This window comes from Thunnus thynnus, chromosome 15 (genome assembly GCF_963924715.1).
Source record: "Thunnus thynnus chromosome 15, fThuThy2.1, whole genome shotgun sequence".
Taxonomy (NCBI): domain Eukaryota; kingdom Metazoa; phylum Chordata; class Actinopteri; order Scombriformes; family Scombridae; genus Thunnus; species Thunnus thynnus.
In genome coordinates this window covers 3012523-3037260 of record NC_089531.1, presented here as the reverse complement: position 1 = coordinate 3037260, position 24738 = coordinate 3012523, and the positions used below count along the sequence as shown (strand labels likewise).

At 37.7% G+C, this 24738-nt stretch overlaps 3 protein-coding genes across 6 annotated transcripts in view; 2 read left to right on the top strand and 1 right to left on the bottom strand.

Moving 5' to 3' along the window:
- The window catches only part of LOC137198196 (F-actin-uncapping protein LRRC16A), a 42275-nt gene extending 27287 nt beyond the window's left edge, over nucleotides 1–14988 (top strand). For both annotated transcript variants that reach the window (XM_067611859.1, XM_067611860.1), the window contains 21 exons: nucleotides 208–289; nucleotides 388–487; nucleotides 647–701; nucleotides 892–1064; nucleotides 1591–1659; nucleotides 2397–2490; nucleotides 2596–2694; nucleotides 2792–2920; nucleotides 3805–3927; nucleotides 4017–4192; nucleotides 4989–5076; nucleotides 5170–5331; nucleotides 5546–5612; nucleotides 6389–6633; nucleotides 6950–7065; nucleotides 7291–7801; nucleotides 7916–7952; nucleotides 8427–8594; nucleotides 8692–8829; nucleotides 10906–11076; nucleotides 12188–14988. In XM_067611859.1, coding sequence (XP_067467960.1) covers nucleotides 208–289; nucleotides 388–487; nucleotides 647–701; nucleotides 892–1064; nucleotides 1591–1659; nucleotides 2397–2490; nucleotides 2596–2694; nucleotides 2792–2920; nucleotides 3805–3927; nucleotides 4017–4192; nucleotides 4989–5076; nucleotides 5170–5331; nucleotides 5546–5612; nucleotides 6389–6633; nucleotides 6950–7065; nucleotides 7291–7801; nucleotides 7916–7952; nucleotides 8427–8594; nucleotides 8692–8829; nucleotides 10906–11076; nucleotides 12188–12318 — 2934 coding nt within the window. In that variant the 3' untranslated portion in view covers nucleotides 12319–14988. The remainder of the gene's footprint in view (nucleotides 1–207; nucleotides 290–387; nucleotides 488–646; nucleotides 702–891; nucleotides 1065–1590; nucleotides 1660–2396; nucleotides 2491–2595; nucleotides 2695–2791; nucleotides 2921–3804; nucleotides 3928–4016; nucleotides 4193–4988; nucleotides 5077–5169; nucleotides 5332–5545; nucleotides 5613–6388; nucleotides 6634–6949; nucleotides 7066–7290; nucleotides 7802–7915; nucleotides 7953–8426; nucleotides 8595–8691; nucleotides 8830–10905; nucleotides 11077–12187) is intronic.
- Nucleotides 1–24738, bottom strand: part of LOC137198197 (adhesive plaque matrix protein-like) — a 122652-nt gene that overhangs the window by 77536 nt on the left and 20378 nt on the right. The gene's annotated exons all lie outside the window — the stretch shown is intronic.
- LOC137198201 (secretagogin-like) lies at nucleotides 15131–22772 on the top strand. Of its 3 annotated transcripts, none has more exons than XM_067611878.1 (11): nucleotides 15131–15287; nucleotides 16360–16430; nucleotides 17234–17329; nucleotides 17728–17817; nucleotides 18103–18159; nucleotides 19203–19280; nucleotides 19355–19410; nucleotides 19834–19879; nucleotides 19994–20053; nucleotides 20616–20684; nucleotides 21540–22772. In XM_067611878.1, the coding sequence occupies exons 1-11, from the start codon at nucleotides 15218–15220 to the stop codon at nucleotides 21663–21665; spliced, it is 819 nt and encodes a 272-aa protein (XP_067467979.1). In that variant the 5' UTR covers nucleotides 15131–15217; the 3' UTR covers nucleotides 21666–22772. The 3 variants fall into 3 exon arrangements, with proteins under 3 accessions (XP_067467979.1, XP_067467980.1, XP_067467981.1); XM_067611879.1 differs by lacking the exon at nucleotides 15131–15287 and adding an exon at nucleotides 15985–16113; XM_067611880.1 differs by lacking the exon at nucleotides 15131–15287 and adding an exon at nucleotides 16141–16271.

Genomic DNA, 24738 nt, shown 5'->3' with positions numbered 1-24738 from the left:
GTGCTACATATTTTAGTAGAACATTGTTAAAACACTGTTTAAACACTTAAACACTGTTACAGATCTTTTAAAGGGAAGAAATCAATGTCAGTGTTATACTTTGGGGAAAAAATGTGCTAAAACACACAAAAACACTGATAGATCCTTAACTAATTATTCACATTAGTATTTATAAGTATATTGAGAAACTGACTCTTCTGCTTTCAGCTGCGTTCAGGAGGCTCTCAGATCCTGGAGGGTTGTATCGCTGAGATCCCCAACATCACCAGTCTGGACATCTCTGACAACGGTGGGGACGTTTTAAAATTTAAACATTTTTAGATGATGCTGTATTGACTTTGATCGCGGCCTGTTCATCTGTTCATGTGTGTGTGTCGTACCACTCAGGTTTGGACATGGATCTGACCACGCTGCTGGTCTGGCTGGCCAAGAATCGCTCCATCAGACACCTTTCACTGGGCAAAAACTTCAACAACATCAAGTCCAAGTGGGTGACGTAGCATCACTAGAACTGTCCAGCACTTTATAAAGCATTACATCTCAACTGGACTGGTTTATTCTAAAACAATTAGACATCTTACCAATCAATTTGTTTTAAAAAAAAAAATATTAGTCACACTTTAATCTTTGACAAATTTTTCATCAGAAATGTGGCTCCAGTCCTGGACAACCTGGTTCATATGATCCAAGAGGAGGAATCAGTGAGTGATCAACTTCCCTTCTGTTAGATACTCAAACTGTCCTCAAGTCTTTTCCCCTGTGTACACCTGTCTGTCCTTTGTTTTCTACTTTATTACCAATGGTTTGACCTTTTATTTCTATATTTGACACTTAGGATAAAATGATCTAAACCCCCTGCCTATAACATGGCTCCACTCTTCTCCCCTCCAGCCGCTGACCTCGCTCTCCCTGGCTGATTCCAGGCTGAAGGCCGAGCTCTCCATCGTCCTCAACGCTCTGGGCAGCAACACCTCTCTGACCAAACTGGACATCAGCGGAAACGCCATGGGAGACATGGGGGCAAAGATGCTCGCCAAAGCCCTGCAGATTAACACCAAACTAAGGTTAGCAGAGAAACGGGTCAGCGTCTCTCACCGATGCAGTCACAGTCTTAGATGACTTTTACAGGAACTTTTATAAGTCTGAAAACTGTTTAAGCATCAGTACTCAGAAAATCTGAAACAAAATGTCAGTACTTCCTACCACAAAGACATAAAATAAATAAGATGAAACATGAGGGAGTTCAGCTCTGATTTAAAATAAAACAAACAAAACAAAGAATGAGTTGAAAGCCAAGTAAAGGAATTATTATTCAGTAGTAGTAGCATTAGTAGTAGTAGTAGTAGTAGTAGTAGTTGTTGTTGTTGTTGTTGTTGTTGTAGTAGTAGTAGTAGTAGTAGTAGTAGTAGTAGTAGTAGTAGTAGTAGTAGTAGTAGTAGTAAAGCGTCTCTGTTGTTGACCACTCTGAGTAGTCACTAATTCTCAAAAAGATTGACAATAAGAAAAGGAGCAAACTGTGTTTTATTCAGATCATTTATCTGTGTGTGTGTGTGTGTGTGTGTGTGTGTGTGTGTGTGTGTGTGTCTGCAGGACAGTAGTGTGGGACAGAAACAACATCAGCCCTCAGGGTCTGCAGGATGTTGCAGCTGCTTTAGAGAAGTGAGTATAAAACCACCTGTAATGTTTTGTCTCAGTTTAACAAAGTCTGAACTCAGAACTAGGGATGTGCATTTGAAGAGATGTCCTTAATCGATTATCTGGAAAATTAACGATCAATTATCGATTAATCTTTTTTTTAAATATATGTATTAAAAATGGCAGAAAATACTAAAGAAAGCATATTTTTCCTCAATGAAATCTTTATTCCAAGAAGAAATTATAGACCGACAGCAGTCCTCTTATACAAGGCGGTTAAACTGTTAACAGAAAACAAAACAGAAGTGATATGTGGCGCGCTCGTAAAGGCAGCAGAGCACTAGCTCCTCCGTGCTAACACTGAGGTGATGGTAGGTTGAGAGGAGGAGGAAGATTCACCAGTGTCGGGTGAACGTTGCTCAAGCGGTACATCATTGGGGTCGTTGTTGTGTTGTAGGTATTGCAATGTGGTTTTTTAGCTCGAAGTGGTCCCACGCCAAACTTGGCCTTGCTCTCCTCATGTTTACTTTCGTCTAATTTCTACGGCAACTGAGTGTTCATTTTCCCTCTTGAATTTAAATTGCGCCCCCGGCTGGTTGCAGCACGTAGTGAAGTTCATCGTAAAAATTCTTAATGATCAATTATCGATCATCGATTAATCATGCCCATCCCTACTCACAAAGCTCTGCCCTGACTTCATACTAGTTTTGATAAATACATCATGACGATTTACTGTTAATTGAATTTTCTCTCTCAATCAGGAACTACACCATTCGTTTCATGCCTGTTCCCATCATGGACGCTGCTCAGGCGCTGAAGGCGAGCCCCGAGAAGACAGAGGACGCCTTGCTGAAGGTTACTGTCCTGTTTTTCTTTTCATGATTTTATTATGAGAGGATGTAGATTGAAATGTCATCTGATATACGTATAAATTAAGATTTGAACATTGTGTTTTGTCAGATGGAGCAGTACCTGCTGAGGAACCATGAGACGCGTAAATACCTCCAGGAGCAGGCGTACAGGCTGCAGCAGGGCATCGTCACCACCACCACGCAACAGGTGAGCACACTGACACACTCTACTGTCAGACCTTCTCTTAAATTAACATGTTATTTGTTGTTGACTGACCTCTTTGTGACCTTTGCTCCCCATGCAGATGATGGACATGATGTGTGTGAGGGTGCAGGATCACCTGAACTCACTGAGGTTCACAGAGACCAACTCGGTCCAGGAGGACATGAAGGTGGCAGAGAACCTCATGATCGATGCCAGGAACTCAAAGACCGTAAGACATAAGACTGTGTTGACCACTTAAATCCACCAGCCTTTTAAACGGCCAAATGTTGTCTGAGACATTAAAATCACAGCCACCTCTCCAGCATGCAACATGTATTTGGTGATTTAGGCACTCAAAAAAGTACAAGAATATTTCCTTCCTTGACTTGTTCAGCCCGACCAATAAATCAAGCAAAAGCCTCAGTTCTTAATCTTGTTCTTCCTGTTGCGATTGTAAGTTCCTGTAACAGCAGCAGTAGCCTGATGATAATATTGTATTTTGATTAGATTTAACGTGTGTGTCTGCGCTAATGAAAGCAGAACAAGTCTGAATGTTAAACACTGGAATAATAAAACTACTTTAGCATTTCAGTCAATCAATCAATTTTTATTTATATAGCGTCAAATCACAACAAAAGTCATCTCAGGGCACGTTTCACATAGAGCAGGTCTAGACCGTACTCTTTAATTTACAGAGACCCAACAATTCCCCCATGAGCAGCACTTAAGGTAAGGAAAAACTCCCCTTTAACGGGAAGAAACCTCAAGCAGAACCCAGCTCTTGGTGCATCATGGGAAGTCCCCCCGAGCAGTCTAGGCCTATAGCAGCATAACTAAGGGCTGATCCAAGGTGAGCCTGGTCGGCCCTAACTATAAGCTTTATCAAAAAGGAAAGTTTTGAGCCTACTCTTAAATGTAGAGAGGGTGTCTGCCCTCCATTTTTAGCTTTCAAAACTGTAATTTCAACCAGCCTCCATCAGTGATTCATTTAAATGCAGATCGAGTGTTAAAACAGCAGCGATTGGGCCGCAAAAACGCTCACGAGTAAAACATGCTCTTGCTGTCTTTCTCTCCCTCTTTCTCATTATCTCTGTACTTCACTCGTCCCTCCAGTTGCTCCCCAACCTGTACCACCTGAGGAGCGGGGGCTCGAGGGGAGCGTGTGTCGGAGCCATTCAGGACAAACTGGAGTCAATGGCCGGAGAGGTGTCCAGAGTGATGGACGAACAGCTGCAGGTACTCAACTGTTTTTAACTCGAAACTAACAATAAGATTCAGTCTGCTGTGCGAACGCTGATGGACGTGATCTAACTCTTCCTCCCCAGACGATGCTGGTGTCCATGGTGGATGCCGCCGAGGGTCTGTGCCCTCATGTGATGAAGAGGAGCAGCCTTCGACAGGAGCTGCTGAAGGCTGGTACGGGGAGGATGACCGTTCCTCGCAGCTTCATCACCACCACGCTGCTGGAGCAGTCCGGGGTCGACATCGTCAATAAGATCAGGTTTGATTGGCTGTGTGTGTGTTTGTCTGCAGTCTAGAGTCTAAAGGTGATTAATTTAATACCTTTGTTGTCCAGATATCTTGTCATGTGCTTCATGTGCAACAAACTGGTTTTGTGACATCCCAGTATGCTAACTTTCATTGTACTGTACACATTGAATGTTTGCGGGAGGGGGGGTGATGATGCAGAGACTGTTTGACTCATTCCTGCCAAAAGATTTAAGAAAATGTTGGTTTTCTTTGGTGGTCTGAACTTGAGTGGAAACCTAATTTTTTTGCTGTACTTAGTTAAGTTAGATTTACACCAGAGATCTTTATGGGTCTTAAGAAGTTGGATTAGAGATTTAAAAGAAATAACTGACAACTACCTAATAGATGAACCTTTCAAAAAAAGAAAACAAAAACAGCTGATTATGAAACAACCTTAATTGAATCATTAATTGAACCTGAGCTGGGTTACAGCTGGGTTTTGAAAAAGCGGTTAAAACAAAAGAATTATTGCTGATTTCTTTCCTTTAGTGCTCATTCATGCATCACGTCTTTCTGTTTCCTATTACGGTTCTTAATCAAGCACCAAACTATAGGGAGAACCTGATACATAATAATCTGTTAACAGTGATACATCTATCTGTCTGTTTCTTGAATTATAAGGGTCTAACAGTTGTAAACAACAGTCTGATGTGACTGACAGGTTCTCGCCAAACGGACATTTTGAAAAACAAACGTGATCTTCTGTTCTGCATTGTGCTGTGTTGTGTTTAATCTGTGTGTGTTGTGTTTTTTTCCTTGTGATACAGTGAAGTGAAGCTCAGCATTGCGTCATTTCTGTCTGATCGCATCGTGGACGAAATCCTGGAGTCTCTGTCCAGATCACAGCATACACTGGTTAGTGTCCTTTCTGCCTGTCTGTCTCTTTGTCTGTCTGTCTTTCTTTCTTTGTGTCCATTCATCTCCTTCTTTTCCTCCTTCTGTCTCCAGGCCGACCATCTGATCAGGAAGGACCAACCTCTGCTGCGTCAGGAGCCTCAGATGGAGGCAGAGGTTCTGGATGAGACGGTTCTGCAGCCAGAAAACCACGACCAGGAACAGAAACAAGACCAGGACCGAAAACACGGGCTGGAGGACATGGACACCTGCATGGTTGGAAAACACTAAAGTTGCATAGCAGCCTTTATAAACAGGGTTATGAAGTGTGGTAGTTGAAAATATTCTGTCATGGTCTAAGCAGAGTCAAGCACACAACCATCAGAAACACCATAACAAATATTTTAAAAGTCTAAACCAACACATCTACTGACATCCAGGATTTGAACTTATTCAAAAAATGAGATAACGACCTGTTTTTGCTCTTTAGATGACTCCTAAATCCAAGAGGAAGAGTATTCTGGTCAGGATGCTGCGTCCAGTCTCTGTGGCTTTTGGTGAGTGACACAGAAAATCCATCTTTTCTTACTCACCCTTCATCACTTCCTGCTAAAATTTCACGTTATTATAGGTATGTTAACTGAAACTTTATGTGGCATTTTGTATCTAAATCTGTTTATATGCGGTGATTGTTATTTATTAAGACAGAAATTCCCAGTTGGTAAGGGTTAGGGTTCAGTTGGCAGCAGAGAAACATGGATTCCCACCAGACTTTTATTTTAAAAAAGCAGTTCCTTCTTCAGAAAACAATTATACAGCCATGATATTTGATAGTGATGACGAAAGGAAGGAGGAACATGAAAAGAAAGTGAAGTTTGTTAGGAGATTATTAACATTACCTCACAGCCCAGAGAGTACTGGAGAAATTATTTGTTGTTAATGTATGATTTAATTAACACTAACTCTTGCTCACAGCTTAGTGTTTGTTTCAGTTCACGACGGATATTATTCACTGTCTCAACAATTTCTCGCTATTCTGCAGCACGTCAATGTGTTTCCTTCCCAGCTTCTTCCTTGGACAGCTTCATATTAGATAGGACCCGCATTCTTGACATTTAACAACCAATCATAGGACAATGACAACCATGTGACCATGACAAGATGACTACAACTTAGAAATGTCAATTTTTAGAAATCTTTGTTTAGGTTATTTGTAGAATTTCTGAATAGTAAGAAGTTGTGTGTCAGTGTGTCTTGATTCTATCAACAGGTTGTGCTAAACATTATTGGTTCTTAACTTTCCCACGTTTTAATGCCTCCTTTTGTCTAACAGAGATGGAGTTTGACCTAGACAAGGCTCTGGAGGAGGTTCCCATCCATGTTGAGGACCCACCTCCTCCTTCACAGCCATCGGACAAAACATCAACCAGCTACGGAGACCTCCCCCGTTCCCCTACTCCACTGGACACGAAGCCTGTCTGTTTGAGTGAGCTGCCGCCTGTGGAGCACAAGACGCTGGAGCATCACACCAAACTCCGTCCAAAACCCAAGAATAGGGCAAAACCCAGCCGACCAACTGTAGGTTCCCATCAGTTATCTGTAATAACGTTTTTCTTAAATCTATTAACAACAGAACAACTTTTTATTACAAAACTCAAATATTATTAGAAGATACCGCCACTCTCATATCATAGTAATACCTTTAAATGTTTAAAGATATCAGAATTAGTATAAATGGTGATCTTGACATTGCTCTTAATGGATAATGGATAAAAAGACAAATTCAGGTTTTTCACATCTCTAGAATCTATATTGTGATCCTTGACCCGAAGACTTTTAGAAATCTCTCTGTCACTGTCACTCTATTGTTTTATTCTTGCCGTCTGTCTCTCAGCGGGAGGCCACCGGCAGCTCGGCGCCACAAGAGGCGGAGCAGAACACCATCATGGGAAAGCTGGACGAGGGTCTGGAGGAGTTCTTCTCCAAGAAAGTCATTAAACTTAGCTTCAAGTGAGAGTCATTCTTCAGTCTTCTTCATTATCTATTTTTCTATTTAATGGAAGAAAGATTTAAGCTGCTCATCCTTTGATGTCACCTGTGATAATTGCTAAAATCATATTGAATACAAGTGAAGTACAGTTGTGTGTCATCAGCATAAAAAAGTAGCCAGATACTTCTTTGGGTAAATAAAAGTATATTTCTTTCTAATTCTGTTATTATTTTTAAATTCTCCAGACGTCCCACTGTAAAAGGTCCGTCCTCAAGCACACCGGAAGGAGCAGAAAAGAAACGTGAATCCAGGAAGAGCGGTTTCTTTAACCTCATCAAATCCCGAACTTCCCGCTCAGAGAAAAGCCATGGGGCCGCCTCTGTCAGCCCACCCCACCCTGCGTCCTCCACCAGCGCCCAACAGTCTCCGTCTATTACCACAGTAACAGAGGAGTCAACGCCGACATCCCCCGGGCCGCAACAGGAGGTCCACAGGGCTCAATCTTTGGACCACACAGATTCTGACACTGAGGTCTCTCCAACCGCTGCTGAGGAGGAAAAGGAGGAGGAGACCGTAGAGAAGAATGAGACTGTTGAGAAGGATGAGACCGTTGAGAAAAAGGACACTGAGGAGAAAAAGGAGAACGTGGGGAAGAAGGAGAACCCCCATATCCCGCGTCATATTGGTGTCCCCGTAATGGGCATGGACCTGATGGCTGAGATGAAGGCCAGGCAGGAGAGAAAAGCTGCTCAGAAGGTGGGTCAGCAGTTAATAACATATAATAGTTTTAAATAACTGTAATTATCAAAATATGTGAACTCCTAAATTGCCTTTATTATTATAAAAGGCCCTTTGTTTGTCTGTTTTCAGTCTGAGTCGTCGCTCTTGGCGGACAAGGTGAACGCAGGTAAGTTTCATTGATATCATGATACAAAGGACCAACGTTAGATGTTGTAGCCATGGCTACAAGCTTAAACAATACAGTTTAATTAAATAAGGCTGTACTGGTCTGCAAATGGGAAATTCACATGTTACAGCAGTACAAGAAACAGCTGAAGGGTTAATCAGAAAAATTAAGTAAATGACATCCAAAGCTATGCACATTTTTTAAATTGCAATACATTACTCACTACATGCCACATATAAGACATGACTTGAGCATTGTATAGGAAGTTGTGCAAATATATACATATGTGCAGAAGAAAAGAGTCAAATGGAGGTTTGTTGGAGAAATTTCCTCATAAACATTTAAATTTTCTGATTTAACAATACAATAACTACATTCATTAAGTCTAATAAGTACTGAAGTGAAAATCAGACCATAATACCTCCCACATCTGGACTGTTCATCACTGTTTCGGTCGTTTTCCTGTCTCGGCAGACGCTGATGACTCCAGACCAGAGCCGGCTCCCAGATTAAAACCACCCAGCGTCGGCCCCAAACCACCTCCACCTCAGGTAACCAAACCCCTGCCGAATCCCCGCATCTCTGGGCCCACCAGTCCCACCAGTCCAACCAGTCCGAGACCAACCAGCACCTACGTCCATGGTAAGCAGGGACAGATAGGAAAACAAAAGTCTGGGTAGTTTGGGTTTAGTTTTGCACTGAGAATGAATTTGTTGTTTTGTTGGTCTCTGTGTCTCAGATGATTCTGCAGAGGCTCCAGCTGACAGCTCGTCTCACAAGGGACCACTTCCTGTTCCTTGCCAGAAGAGGGCGTCATCAGAGCAGGAGAGAGAGAGAACCAGCAGCAATCCAGCTGGACCCCTGTCTCCAGTGGACGGTTGGTATCTCAACCTTAATAAACTGGACAGTGACAGTAGTGTTATACTTATAGTATTTTATTAAAGAACAACTCCACAGACGCAAATGGTGACCAAGTCAGTTTTGGCTAAAAACTGACTTGTCTTTCATATTTTATTTAAATGTGTTAAATTTTAAAGTGTTAAAGTACTCATTTACAGTGAAGAATTGACTGGACTTTTATTTAATTAAGTTTCAGATGACAAACTATCGCTGGAACTTTCAAATTCTGATTTGATCCACTTTATTTTGAGCAGTAATTCACATTATCGCCACTGATTAGTATCTTTTTCCTCCCCTTCCTGTTCTTAATTTCCTCTTGTTCTTGTTATTGTCACTAATCCCATCCTGTCACTGTCACTCTGATCCAGTTCAAAACCAAATAAATATTGATTATCAGAGAGCTTCAAGCCACAATCCTGGTTCTTTTAAGTCCAACAGACCAGTTATACCAGTGTACAGTAGAGGCCTCTGCATTGGACCTCCCATAATGAGAAGCTACTGATCTGTAGGGCTTGATACAGTTTGATATTATTTTATAATATTGTCAATATTGATCTCAGTACAATACCTGAGCGATACCTTTTTTGTCAATACCTTAGTCTGGGAAACTTTTTTTCACTTAACACAAAACTGAATGTCAAACTGCTTAATGCGTCTGTGTACAGTAAATACAGTAAAATACAGTCTAAAGTTAGAAAAAGATTTCCTCTTTCCTATCTAAACTAAGAATAAGTACAGGAAACAACACTAATAATACGACCAAAGATTCAGCTCCATTTTTTGACACTTGACTCATTTTCATACTCTGTATTGAAGTTTCTCTACTGATCTGTCTCCAGTCTGTGAAAATAGATCTTTATTCTACTGATTTTATAATGCAGAAAGAATTCAATGCCTTTAACCATGTTTACCATATTTACAAGTTGTTACGTATCTTCTGGACATAATGCATAATGTGTTTTTTTAAGAACGAATGATCAAACATAATTTTTGGCCAGTTTTTTCAGCTTTAGGAGACACCTTCCCATTCACTGTAATGAGAAACGTTTGACCGGTCCTGTATCTTCTCTCTTAATGATGAAGGTTGCATGACTCAGCGTTCTCTGTGTGCCGGAGCATAGCTGAAAATATAACACACAATTTATCAGGTGACAACTTGTTTAATGAACGCTTTCAAGGACATATTTGACGCCTCCACACACAACCACACACAGTGTAATTAACACTAAGAGGAACTTAGTATTCTGCGTTTCCTCTGTGTAATCAAAAAGACGAGTTGTCTTTTATAATTGTTGTGTAAAAAGATGTGTTTTTAAAACCAAAGAGACAAGAAGAAACTGTAATTTATGCATCTCCAGAGGCGTTAACACATCCGTCACTTCAGTGTATTTCAGTTGGATTTTATTTGTTTAAAAGACAAGAAGGTCTTTTCCTAAAGCGCTGCGTTATGTGATCAATTTTCCATCAGTAACCTTGAAGTTAAATAAAAATTTAATATCTTTTTTGTCAGTATTAAAACAGGCCACATGAATTTATTTCCAGAATGCCTCCATGAAGAGAATTTTGCTTTATAAATTATTGATCTGACAGTAATTAGCAAAAGTCAGACGACAAAAAGTACAGATCAGGAGTCATCTTTTCTATTTATATTATTCATAAACAATAATTCATAAATATGTATTTTTAAATACTTTATATTGTTGCTATATTTTGTTATTCATTTTCCATTTCCAACAAGCACATAAGCTGCCATGTTTTAAAGAAGAAACATTTGTTTTCATTTCCTGTTAACTATCAGACTGGCCTTTTTTATTAATTTTAGAAATCTGAGAGTTTAATCAGTCTAAACGTCTCTTCTCCAGTATTGTAAAACCTTTATAAAATGTACTTTTAGTCCTGTTTTTTTGTGTGTATCTACTTTTAGTCCCATTATTTTCAGGTATAAGTTGAGATCAAAGTAATGAAACAAATTCTTGATGGTTGTCAGATCAGAATAAACGTGATGTGTCGGGTCAGATGTTTCAGTGTTTTGTGTCTCCTTCTCTGCCTGTAGTTGAGTTTCCTGCGGACGTTGATGCTTTCGAGTCGCCCAGCACGGAGGTTGAACCTGCCGGCGGCGGCGGCGGCGGCGGCGGCAGACAGTGGTCGTCTCTGAAGGGTTCAACCAACCTTCCTTCTCCGAAAGAGGAAGACCGAGAGCGAGCCAAGTCCCTCCCCGCCTATGGTTCGACCAATCACAATGCTTTTCACAAAAATAATAACTTTGTTTATGCTAGCATCACAGTACATTAATGTTACTTGCTAACACATTCCTAGTTTCATATTATGTATATTTGGGATTTTAGCAGCAAGTTACAGCTTAACAATATCAGTCAGGTGGTAAAAACAAAACATATTTTGACAATATTCAGTTCTGCAGGTTTCCTACAGGTTATTTCTTGATGGGGATATGAATCTATCGCACCATTACTGCTCTGCCTGTAAGATCTCCGTGATTTTCAGCCTGTCTCTCTATGCACTTGTCATAGTGTTAAATGTTTACAGTAAAAACAATATTACAGTGTTTTCTGTGTCTGATTAAAAAGGTGAAATTCATCCAATACCTGACAATGAGAAAGAGGGACTACAGTTGTAGTTTTCTAGTTTTAAAGTCACCTTTTGTCAGTTTTCATACTGTCAAAACTAAACCTGATTCCCCTGCATTCAATGTCAACTTCTTATTGTTGTTGGGTGATTTGAGTCTCTTTGAAACATGAAGTGTGCACTCTACATGTACACCAGTATCCTGGTTGTGATCATGTTTTTAGAGTATTATGTGTTGCGTATATGCTAGCTGGAGTACTCCCATACAAACCAGGATAGTGTTGCATGTAAACACCTTATGCAGGTTTCTCAGTATTCTCTGTTGGTAGAGAAATGACACAACTGCACAGAGATGATCAGAAAGCTGAATACTGTTAGAATCATGTGAACAGGTATATGAATAACCAGGTTTCTCATGTGTCACGTAAACACTATATCCAGAATGTCAGGATACTCGTTAGCATGTAAACTCACTCAGTGTCTAAATTTATCTTTCTCTGGTCTCAGAGTCATGTGTTAGTAATCAGTTTTTAGGTCTAACTTTAGTTTAAGTCCATCTGTCTAATAGTTTGCTAAAAGTTTATTTTATCTGATATGTTTACTTTAGTTTTTCTACTTTCATCAGGAAGTAAAATAAGCTTTCTAGTTTCAAAGTCAGTCTTGGTTTTGTGGTTACAGGCTCTAAAAGACAAGAAGACATTTTACTCTTTTTGTTATGTCTGATGTTATTTATTTTCTCTGTCTGTCTCCAGTGAGGCCTCCGTCTGTGGCAGACACAGATCTCAGTCCAGCTGAGGAGGAGAAGACTCCTCCCGCCGCCGCCGCCATCAAATCTGAAAACAAATCAGAGGACGAGTCTTGTGACGATAACGTTTCAGTCTGATACCGACAACAAGCTGTTTACACTTAAATCCTGCTCGACTGTCCTTCCTCCACCAGAGAAACTTTAAAGAGGTCGACTGCGTACAAACTCTGGAAAGCAGAGACGATGATGATACTTTTTTTTTTTTTTTTTTTTTTTTTACTATTTCTGATGAGGCACATGTAAAGCGCAGGGGACACTGTAAGTTGTGGCGTCTGTCCTGCTGTTATCAGAGGTGTTTTCTTACCTCGGATCAGTCGCAGCTGTCCAGCCAAAACAACTCCATTACTGTCTCTGTCAACAGCTCTAATAGGACCGTAAAGAGCAGAACCAGATGGGTTTTATCTGGTGCAGAGAGGATCTGTGGTTGCTTAGATAACCATGTCCAGCTATAAAAAGCTTAGTTAGTCCAAAGCACTGAGGAGAATGACCCTGACTTTAAGTAGATCCATATTGAAGCAGTTTGGGTTTTATGTCTGTCCTGCAGGTAAATTGTGGCTGATGGGTCAATGACCTCTATCAGCAAGTCTACTGGACAAATAACTAAACATAAACAAGTTTCAGTTAAGTTTTTTTTATCCTGCAAACTTTCTGTTTTCATCTTTAAACAGTAGGTTGTCCACAAATTAGAAAATGATATGAGCAGCAGCCGGTGTCAAAATCAAAGAGAAAGATTTTTTTTTTTTTTTTTACCTCAAAAGGTCAAAGTGACATAAAAAACTGCTTCAAACTGACGCAAATTTATCAGTTTTAGCTTTTTTTTGTTTCACTAAAACAAACATTTCTCTATTTTATGACCGCTAACGATGCTAATCCGCCTCGTAAAAAAAAAAACTGCTGAAGGTTTTATTTAATTCCAAGGAAACAGATGATCGATACTGTGACCTTCAACATGCATTGGATATTATGATAAGCCATAATTCTATTTGTTATTAAAGATTATGCAGATATTTTGTTGTTGATATTGTTCGTCAGGGTTGTGCAGGACATTCATTGAGTCCATCAACAGAAGAGGTTTAAGGTGACCTCATCTATTTACACATATATAAGTAGCTGATATGTGATGACAACTGAGTAAAAAAGCTATCAAGTGGGCATTGAGTCAAAATGATTTTGTCAAACTACTATTTCCAAAAACAATAATGGACTTTCATCCTCTATAATAAATTGTAGTTCCAGTTCTACAGACGTGTCTTACACTGTAAAATGTTTTGCCACACTCTCCTCCCAAAAGTCGTATTTCTTGAAAAAAAAACAAAAATTCATCTAATGGCTTGAGTTATGGGATGATTTTAATTTAGGAGTTTTGTTGAGTGTCCAAAATAAGACGTAATAATGCAAATCTGTGTAATAATAAAGTTGTGAAAATTCCAGATAATTCTATAAACTTCTTAAAGGAAATTCATTTGTATTAAAAAAAATAGGCTGAAATAATCTCACTTCATTTGAGTTTTTCCATTAATTTTAAGAATATTAGTTTTAAGGACTCAGTAATATACAGTAAATATGACAGAGAGGGTTTTTTTCAGTGTATGTGTGTAATGGCCAGTATTCACATCAACCTGACAGAGTTACTGTGCTTTACTGTGAATGAAATACAGTAAATATTCGTATATAGCATTTATAAGCAGTATACAAACATCAATAAATGGTTTATAATGTAGTTGTAAGCACATATCAGGACCTTTTAAGTGTTTATTAATGCACTGTATTTGTAAACAATTATAACTTCTCCTATGATGTCATATTTTACATTATTACAACTGCTTTTTACTATATTGTCATTATCTGTTTATACACCAGCGTACATGTAAAGGTGCATACGGGAGGAGTTATAGTTTATGACAAATACATTAATAAACACAAATACAGTATATCTGCTTACAACTACATTATTAACTGATTATATATTGTATATAAATGCTAAATAGAATCAACAGTATTTTTAACTGTCATGTTACAAACTCTGCAATCATAAAACCATTGTAGTTGTCAAATTATGTCATAAGTGGTAATAATTTGCTACTGTTCATCCCATATATTAAACTAAAAAAACAACTGGTGAGTGAGAAAGAAGCTAAAAATTCAGTACTAAACTCCCAGAATTATGAGATTTGTTTTCTCCTTAAACAGAGATGTTCAAATACTGTCATTTATTAAGACTTGTTTGGTCAAATGAGTGTTTATTGCCTCAGATTCATATTTAAAATCTAAATCAGTTATCAACACTGCTGCTGTATCCTCACCATAATGCTCTGATTCCTGTTAATCGTGTACTGCTGCACTTACCGATGTGTTTATGTATCAATGTAAATATGTACTAACATTACGGTTGTGTTTATAGAATAAATGGGGTTTTTATTTTCAGAGTTAAATACAGAAACTCTGGGGTTTATATTGTATAATGAGCTTCAAATCTTGATTTATTATCAATGAAACGTGCTGATGAATTTATATTGAATTCCATTTTTTTTTTAAAATACACGGTGATGGTTTTCATTTTATTGGGAAAATATTTTTCAGTTTTGTCATTATTTTTTCAAAAAAAAGTCTGCTTTTTTAAAAATTAGTTAAATAATGTGTTTTATTGTTTTTATGTCAGTGGCCCTGCGAGCCTTAAAATGTGACATCAAGCTGTCAAATATTTCTGTATTTGTATGTTTATACCAATAAATTCTGTTTTACTGGTCAGACTCTCTCTCTTTCTCTCCCTCCTTCCCTCCCTCCTTCTCTTCACAAGCTGTTGAACCTCTTTTGTCTCATTTCGCTGATTTCAGGAGACGCCAGAAGCTGAAAACAGAATAAATTTGTCCCAGTTTTTTCTCTCTCTCCTTTGAGACACTCGTGTTTATCTCTGGAAGAAGCTTTTTTTCCTTCGTTGTCGGTCACCAGCTCGACCTTTGGACTGGTTTTCAGCACCATGGACAGCACCTTGGACAGCCTGGACGCTGCAGGATTTTTACAGATTTGGCAACATTTTGACGTTGACGGTAAGAAGAGAAGAGTTCATGTTACTAGAATCTGAACTATTTATAAATGTTCCTTTAAATGCATCACAAATATAAAACCTTGAATCTACCATTTTCTGTTTAGAAATTACATTAAACTGACGATGTAAGCCAGATAATATTTTACTCTTTTATGACTATCAATAGACTCTTTTTATATCAAAGAAAATGCAGGTTAATGTTGTTACATTGTGGTAGTTAAAGGCATTCAGCCATTTTTTCACATTTTTAGATCTATTTGAGGGAGATTTTAATGCATTTTCTCAACATATTATCTAATAATTGTCTGTTTCTACTGCAGGATGTATCCACACTATAGAAATTAATGATTTCAATCAGAGACTCATATTCCCAAAGTCAAAGATTAGGGAGAAAAAAGCTTAAAAATAATAAACTACAACCTATTTTGATCCACAAAGTTTATTTTTTTTACAAATGAAAAGCAATAATTAAACCAGTTGAGCTGCAGGGGAGGCTTTATCTTATATTCAAAGCTTAAAGCTCCATAAAATTCATATTAAATCAAGGGTGAAATGTGTAGAGAATAAATAACTTATAATAAAAAATAATGATAAAATCCTTCGTAGACCAGTCTCAGTTATTTTAAACAGCCTGTCTTCAGTTTGCAAAGTGAAAACTGAGGTTGTTATTTATGGTAGTTTGAAGCTTGTAAAATGAAGTTTGCTCCCTTTACTGTACTGTCTCTATAAATATCAAGACCTGGTCAATAATAAATGACACACATCTGTATCCAACCTACTGAAGAATGTGGATGAAACATTAGTTAACAATGAAAATGTTCTTGATGGTGAGTGAATGTGATTTTTTTAAAAAAGTGAACAATGGTTGTTTGGTTGGTTGCTAATTTTTTAGCCTCATCAGCTAGCAGGAAGCTAATGGCAAAAACAACCAGCTTAGAATAATGAGATTTGACATTTAGAGTTTATTTGTTTTGTACTCAAGCAGGTGAAGTAACTTTTACTCCGTTAACATGTTGCTGATATTTAGCTGCTTTGTCCCGTTGACCTGACGAGATGTCTGATTGTGTTTTTAGACAACGGCTACATCGAAGAAAAGGAGCTGGACGCTTTCTTTCAGCACACGTTGAAAACACTCGGGATGAAGGTAAAGACATAAAAATGTGAGGCTGTAGTTTGACATTATTGTCTTCCTACCTGCTTAAAATGATTAAATACATATTCTTTAGCGTCAAGAAAGACGCATCATTTTCACCCTTTTAGCCTTAAAGCTACAGTGTGTTTTTGATATTACCAGCAGGGGGCGCCAAAGTAAGAAATTAACAATAAATACAGAATATTAGATTTTGGTTTGCACAGTAGTAGTAAGTATCAAAGTGATTGAGGTTAGAATTGATTGTGATAGTGATTTTTATTGATTGTCATCATCTTTATGCTGATCACTGAAATGAGGTCAAAGTTCATCCATCACTGTCAGTTTTAAATGTTTTTAACAGACTTTGACATATACAAGATACTTAGCACTTTAATAATGATTCAACTGTGAGAATTACAACTGTAATTCATTACATTTTAAACATAACATTTAAAGGATTATTTAATGTAGATAGTTCATTATATTTTGTTTATTCATTTTCTCTCTTTGTTTTCTCCTTCACAGTAAAATATATAAATATGAGAATGCAAGTTTACTATCGTATGTAAGCATGTGTTAATCTACATTGTGCACTCTTGCAATTAATTTTTAATTAATTAATTTTAATTTTTAAAACAATATATTACTGATAATTTCCTATGTATACAAAACTACTTTGAGATGTACTATTAGTAGTTTTGGATGTGTTTCCTTTCAGTCACCTGTTGGTGGGATTAAGACAATTGAATTGAAGACTTGAAATGTTATTTACATTTTTAATTCAACAAATTACATCATGTCCATGTTGTTTCCAGAGAGGAGAGATAACTGAGGACAAAATAAGAAGACTGAGAGAAAGATTCAGGTCCGCTTACGACACCACAGCCGACGGACGTCTGCAGATCCAAGAGGTGCGATTACAACCGTCTCTGGGTTTTAGAGAAGATGACATGTCAACATACACAGTTTTGTGTTTTCAGCTGCGATTTTTGGAAATGTTGGACTCGGGTCGCGTCAGCAGTCTGCAAGAACAAAACCACAACACTGAAGAATGGTTTCTGACTTCTACTGGTTCGTAGTGTCACACAGAGCTGATGTCAGGAAGTGAGTCTTGAATGATGGTTCAGTTATTGATCAACTCGACTTTTTGGGGAATATGGAACAGGAAAGATATTCGTTGGTACCTTTTTTAACAAAGTGTGACGTTGGATGATATTATGATTGAGTCTAGTTATCATGTAAACAAGTTACAACCAGCTCATCTCTCTACTCTCTGAACTGATGACAGATGTTAATCTTCTGTCTCTAGTTGGCCACCGTGATGCTGCCTGAGGAGGAGAACTTCCTGCTTCTGTTCCGCAGAGAGACGCCGCTGGACAACAGCGTGGAGTTCATGAGGGTGAGGGTCAAAGTTCATCCAGTAATGGAGAGTATATGTTTGTATAAAAACTAAAAAAAAGTACAGTTAAAGGTACAGAAGACACTATTTACATGGTACAAAAGACATATCAGTCTAGTTTATTGATTATTTTTAATGACATTTATAGTCCTATAACATAATATTTTCAAGAGAATAGAAAAGTATATCAATGATATATTTAAATGTTAAATATTGAAGGGTTAAATGACTTTAGTTTATGGGATATTTATTGTATTTTCGGTGATTTGTCTTTGTCTTGTGCAGATCTGGAGAAACTACGACACCGACAGCAGCGGTTACATCTCAGACATTGAGCTCAAGGTAACCGCTGAGTTTTGAACAGTCCTCTATAAGATCTGGTGCAACAGATGGTCAGAGAATGAGGGATTAGATTGTCGTGGCGGTCTGGATCCTCCGATTTCTGCTGTTTGATGACACGTCAAAGTAACTGAGAAATATTTCTAAATCTGAAGAGTTTGTTTACAGACTCGAGAAGTGTGTTTTAATTAAGATATGAGTGACAGGAGCGATGTGTTGTTTGGCTTTAAAAGCAAATTATAGAAGTGTTTAGATTAAGTTTTCAGTTGGTCGACCACTTTGGTCCAGACTGAAATATCTCAACAATTATCAGATGAATTGTCATGAAATTTGGTTCAGACGTTCATGTTCCTCTGAAGAAGAATCCTACTGACTTTATTGATCCTCTGACTCTTCCTCTAGCGCCACCATGAGGTCAACTTTTTAGCTCTTTATTGAAATATCTCAACAACTATTGAATGGTTTACTGTGAACTTTGGTTCACACATTCATGTTAACCAGAGGATGAACTATCATAAGTTTGATGTCATCTGGTCAAACTTTCATCTTGTTGTTAACTTTGGTTTCTGACCAAATATCTGAGAATCTAATCACATCTCCATCAGCCTCAGCTGTACTTACTGTTCTGTGTTTAGCACTAATTATCAAATCTTTGCATATAATAACCCGGTAAGTAAACATTAAACATGCTAGTAGTATCAATGTAAGCATATTCACATGTGGATGTGAGTATGTAACTCAAACGCAGCCTCACAGAGCTGCTAGCATGACTGTTTATTGTTAAAATGGGCAAAACCTTCCTACTGCTGGTGATTAAAATAATAACTGATTAGTATATTTGCATACATTTAATTATTCCTACTTTTGACACTCAATCATTTGTGTTGTGGTAAGTTCAACTTTCTATTCCATATCGTCTTACTTAAATCTTTTAGCTGCCTTTCAGACAAACAGTGATTCTAAACAAGTCCTTTCTTCTGAACATTTGGCTGTTTTGGGTATTTTTGTTGTCTCTCTTTATTTTGGCGTCTTGTGTTCCCCTTCAGGGTTTCCTTCAGGACCTCTTCCTCCAACACAGGAAGTCCATCACCCCTGAAAAACTGGAGACGTACACGGACACCATGGTAACCGTCAGACTTGCTTTACACAGCTGCTTTTTCATTGGCTGATAATTTCATTCTGTTTTTTCCTCCCGTAGATGAAAATGTTTGACAAAAACAGAGACGGCCGACTGGATTTAAATGACCTGGCCAGGTATCGTTGATATGTGTCATGTGACCAGACAGAGAATCATCAACAGGCTGTAAAATCAAAGAAAAATACAATTTCAGACGTTATTTTAATCTGTTTAACAAATGAGCTTTATATTTAAAAATGCAATAAACTAATTTTAGCCTGTTAAAAATAAAGATGATTCTGGTTCTAAAAGCATGACGGCACTGTGCTAAAATATTATTATAAACTCAAGGTCCACTTACTAGCTGTTTGCAGAGCTTTTGGCTGTATCCCTCAGCCTTCTTCAGCAAGTAGAAGTAGTACTGTTTATAAATGTCCTCAGGTAACTTTTGTAGGAAACAATGTAATTTTCTTAAAGCAGATTTGTTCATTTTACTTTTAAGAGTGAATTATTAAAGTCATCGTATCATAAATAATTTATTTTACTTTTCTTTTCTCCAGAATTTTGGCCCTGAAGGAGAATTTCTTACTGAAGTTTAAAATGGACGTAAGTTTGAAAATTTGAGTTTGTTGAGGATTTTTCATTTGTATAATTTTATAGTATTTTTTTGCTGCTGGTTCAATGAGGGAATATTGATTTTAGCTGCGTGTTTGGTTTCAGGCTTGCAGTCAGGAGGACAGAAAGAGAGACTTTGAGAAGATATTTGCTCACTACGATGTTGTAAGTTTGAATTTATGTCTTTTTAATCATCTGTTAACACTCACACTTATACTGACATTATCTTTCCCACTAAAGATTTATTGGATGGAGAGTTTTTGTTCTTGTATTTAATGTGACCAGACGGACCAGAGTAGTTTTTTCTGACACTTTTAAAGTTAAAACCAGTTAAATAAAACAACATAAACAAAGATACTAATTAGAATCTTTAAAAGTTTAATTTAAGTCCAGTTTACAGCATGTCTGTGTTTTAGTTTGGCTGAAAATCTGATTACATGGAGATATTTAATTGCACTTCATAGTTATTTGGCTCTCAGGACATATTTTGCATGATGAAATATATAATCAAACGGACCTTCATAGAACCAGGATCAGGTTTTATACAGAATATATTTCTGTTTTAAATTGATTTTCAGTCATCACATTGCAATGAAGGAGGTCGTGGCAGGAAGTAGTGTGTTAATTCTCTTGTTTTTATTCTGTGTTGATAATTAAATATGTGTGTGTGTGTGTGTGTGTGTGTGTGTGTGTGTGTGTGTGTGTGTGTGTGTGTGTGTGTGTGTAGAGTAAGACAGGTGCGTTGGAGGGTCCTGAGGTGGACGGATTTGTTAAGGACATGATGGAGCTGGTGAAGGTAAAACTTTTTCATCCATTATGATCTTAGAGCAGTTCCATGTAAAACTATACAAATAAAGTTTCCATGTGTTTATAGTTTTTATTTCATCAGATATCAAAACACCTGAAATAGAGACTTTTCATTTTCTTTAGTCTGTTATTTCAATGATTCAGTGACATTTTATTGGCATTTATTTTCTCATTTAAATAGAGTGAGGTGTCCCAGAGTGAGATTTAAATAATTGCACTCCTTTAAAGATATTGTTAATATCACTACTGTCAGTGTGTAATGTGTTGGTTGTGGCTCGTAGTGATGAACCTACAGAGAGTTATCAGAGACTCTGCAGCTCCTCTCGGCTTTATGGAGCTTTATAGTGAGTTTCAGCTCATTGTTTATCTGTCCAGCTGCAACTTTACTGTTCTGCTTCACTCTCAGCGTCTCATAGTGTCGTTTTCAGAGAGAAAAAGCTCTAAAAAGCCGCTGTACACTACCTGCTCAAAGTTAGCTGTAGACTAGCTGATGAACATAGTGGAGCATTTAGCAGCTAAAGAGCCAGATATTTCCCTCAGGAGATGGTGGAGAACAAAAACAGAGCTAAAAGAGAGTGAATATTGGACTTACATTCACCAGGTGGACAGAAACACGACTCCACATGAATGATAATGTTGTTCGATAACTGCTGGATGTGGAAATAAACAACTGTTTACTAACAAGTTCAACATATCAACTTTCTTTTTGCTGATTTTTCTAGAAATTTGGATGTAATTTCCACTACATTTGGATGGAAACTTAGCTTGTTAGACATTTTTAGCCACCAGAAGTGATGCAGATGTTGACCTCTGACCTCTCTGGTAACCCTCCTCTCCTCTCCAGTCCAGCATCAGTGGAACAGACCTGGACAAGTTCAAGAAAGCTCTGATGGGTCACTGTGACATCAACGGAGACGGGAAGATCCAGAAGAACGAGCTGGCTCTCTGTCTCGGCCTCAAACTCAGCTAACGGACACCTCCTGACCTTTCTCTCCTCCATCACTTTCTTCCTCTTTCTTCCCACGTGACTTATTCCTCCTCCCATCCTAATTGAACCCTCCTTTACCGACCCTCAGTTTGATGTTTAAACACCACATCTGCATATTTTCTGCTCGTTAACAGAAGCACATCTCCATAACTTCACAATAAAAGCATATTAAACGCCGCAGTATTTAAACAAAGCTTTGAGTTATAAGATGCAAAAAAAAAAAAACATCTAGTGGGTCAGTGTGTTATGTTTTTCATAACTGCATGACATGTTCGTAATGTGCTAATAAATGAAACAAAAATGTTGTGAAATCGGACAAAATGAATGAATAAACATATTTAATATTTGACATTCTTGTCTTATTTTACTGTGTCTCACATTGAAAGAACATCAGGAAGAAGAAAACTCGTTTTAATGTTCATTACTGATTATTGTTTATGTTGTTTATGGTCTGTAAAGCACTTCGGTCAACGTGGGTTGTTTTTAAATGTGCTTTATAAATTGACAGTTTCATGTAATCTGACACAATCTCTTCATTTGTTTAATTTGTCTTAATCGTCCAAAGAGCAACGACGTTTGTTCGGTGTAAACTTTCACCTCCAGAACAACAACAACACAACAACAACAACAACAACACGGCGCTTTCATGGCGTTTTTTCTACCCAGCTGCAGAAATTACGGCTCAATTTGGGATTAAAAAAAAACCAACCAGATGTCCAATCAGACAAATCGGAGGCAGTTTTCCAAGCAGGTGGTTGTTCTCAGGAAAATTACAGAGGACGAACATCAAGAGTGAAGACTGAGAGTCGCAGCTGCGCTCAGCTGTTCCCACTTTGCAAATCACGTTGCTTTGTTTCACTTTTTCCTTCTACAGTTTTTACCTCCTTCTCTCCTCCTTCTGTAACATTATGAGCTTTAACTTCAGGTTCCCGCCTCCGTCAGTGACGTCACCGCAGGTGTTTTTTTATTCTCCTCCTCATCACTCTGAAAGACTCTTTAATGCTTCTTTCAGGCTGCTGATTAAACGCTCGTCGTTTCTTCTTCACGCTGTTTAAAAACAGAGTTCATGATGCTTCATCAGTCTCCAGCTCCTCGTCCTCCCACTTCTTCTTCTTCTGTCCCCCCCCTCTTCCTCTGATAGCTGTTATTAGTTTAGTCTCCTGTTTTTTTCTGGGGGGGGGGATAATGACACAGAACACTCCTTTTTGTGACTACCAGTGTGTGTGTGTGTGTGTGTGTGTGTGTGTGTGTGTGTGTGTGTGTGTGTGTGTGTGTGTTGTCGCTCCCTGTCATTAACCAGCAGTCTCTCTGTGGTTAAAATGACTCGGCTGTGACTGTTTGAAGCTCTGCCAGCTTCATCATCTGATCCCACGTCTTCCTCCAGGAAACCGCTTCAGTCTCCGACGTCTAAAGCCTCAGCTGAGGTGAAAAACTCTGCGTGTTTCCTCTCAGCTGTAGTGGAAACTGTTTAAAGATGAATGTGACGTGTCTTTACGTTAACCCTCCTGTTGTCTTCCCGTCAAACATGTAACTTCTGTCCTACCGGGTCAATTTTGACTCGGATGCTTTAAATTATAATAAAACACCCAAAATTCAATGAAAGTTGTGATCATTACTTTTATTTGCAAAGTGTGGTGATTTTCAGGCAATTAGATGAAAGAAATCCATATTTCTGATATGAAAACATTTGAAAACGGGTCAAATTTGCAACAGGAGGGTTAATAGCACAAATCTACATCAAAAAACAAGAGGAATAAACTTTAAAAAAAAAACAAAAAAAAAAAAACTTGGAGCTGTTTTATTCTGGTTTTCTTGGAATTATTGTTGTTTTCAGACCAAAAAAAAAAAAATTCAATTTCAACATAGTGATGTAAAGAGATCTTTTTAAAAAATGATGAGATACAAAAAAACAAACCCTTAACATAAATATAACTAGTGGTTCACTGACGGAGTTTTACCAGCAGATGTCGTCCAACTCACACCAGGATCCTCTAGTCTGTTCAGAAACACTCAACTGAACTCAGGTGGACAAATGATGGAAATGATGCTCACAAGAATAAATCATCCTGAGTCTAAATAAGAGACAAACTGAGACAAATGAAGTCAGATGAGTCTGAAGCTGAGAAAAATATGTAAAAGTGAGAAATGTAGGGAAACAGAGGGGGGGGACAAACACAAAGTAGAGTAAAAATAATTATATATATTTTGTATTTTCATATCAAACCATTAAAATGGTTCATTCTACATGAGATTACATGACACACAATAATACAACATACAGTAAACAAACAACTTCCAGTGATTCACATGTTCTAAATAAAAACAAAACCCAAAGACTGACTGTAATCTGAAGAAAAACATGTTTTATACAGATAGAAGAAAAAAAAAATATATATAAAAGCAACAAATACGAGATAATGTTCATTAATGACCGAGTATCTAAATACTGACACAGAGTGAAAATGTGTGAATGTTGACATGTAGTGTAAAAGAAAACTAGAAAGGCTCCATTTACCATTTAAAATAATAATTATTAATACATTAATTGTAATTAAAATCACATTTAATTTGCCACTTAATAATAGATGTAATGTTTTATTAATATCTTATCTTTTGACTGATGTTTGATTGTTGAGTAATTTAACTGTATACTATAAAATCTAAAAAAAACACATCAAATAATATTAATTTTTACCTGATAAACATGTAAACACAGGTCATATTTCAGCTGCAGGTTGTTTACAATGAAAACAGTTGAACATGTTGTTTTATAAGGTAACAACAGAAAACTGAATCAATCTTTTATTTCTCCTCTTTCTTCCTCTTTTTCTACGTTTTGACGTCATGTAGTGAAACGGCCACTAGATGGTGACGTAGCTTCAAGTATCTGAGTGATCAGCTGACTCACATTGACACACTGACACACTGATTCTCAATGTGGGGTCCAGGGACCCCCAGGGGTCCTTTAGAGGGTTCCAGGGGGTCATTGTTATAATAAATAAATATAAATCCATCTGTAAATAACACAATGACAGAATGTTTAACTTTATTGATC

Bases quoted from the DNA above. Each gene is read 5' to 3' on its own strand.
- LOC137198201 (XM_067611878.1), top strand. From the start codon at position 15,218: ATGGACAGCACCTTGGACAGCCTGGACGCTGCAGGATTTTTACAGATT. The intron at 19,411-19,833 runs GTATCGTTGATA...TCTTTTCTCCAG, and splicing joins GATTTAAATGACCTGGCCAG to AATTTTGGCCCTGAAGGAGA. The intron at 20,054-20,615 runs GTAAGTTTGAAT...GTGTGTGTGTAG, and splicing joins TATTTGCTCACTACGATGTT to AGTAAGACAGGTGCGTTGGA.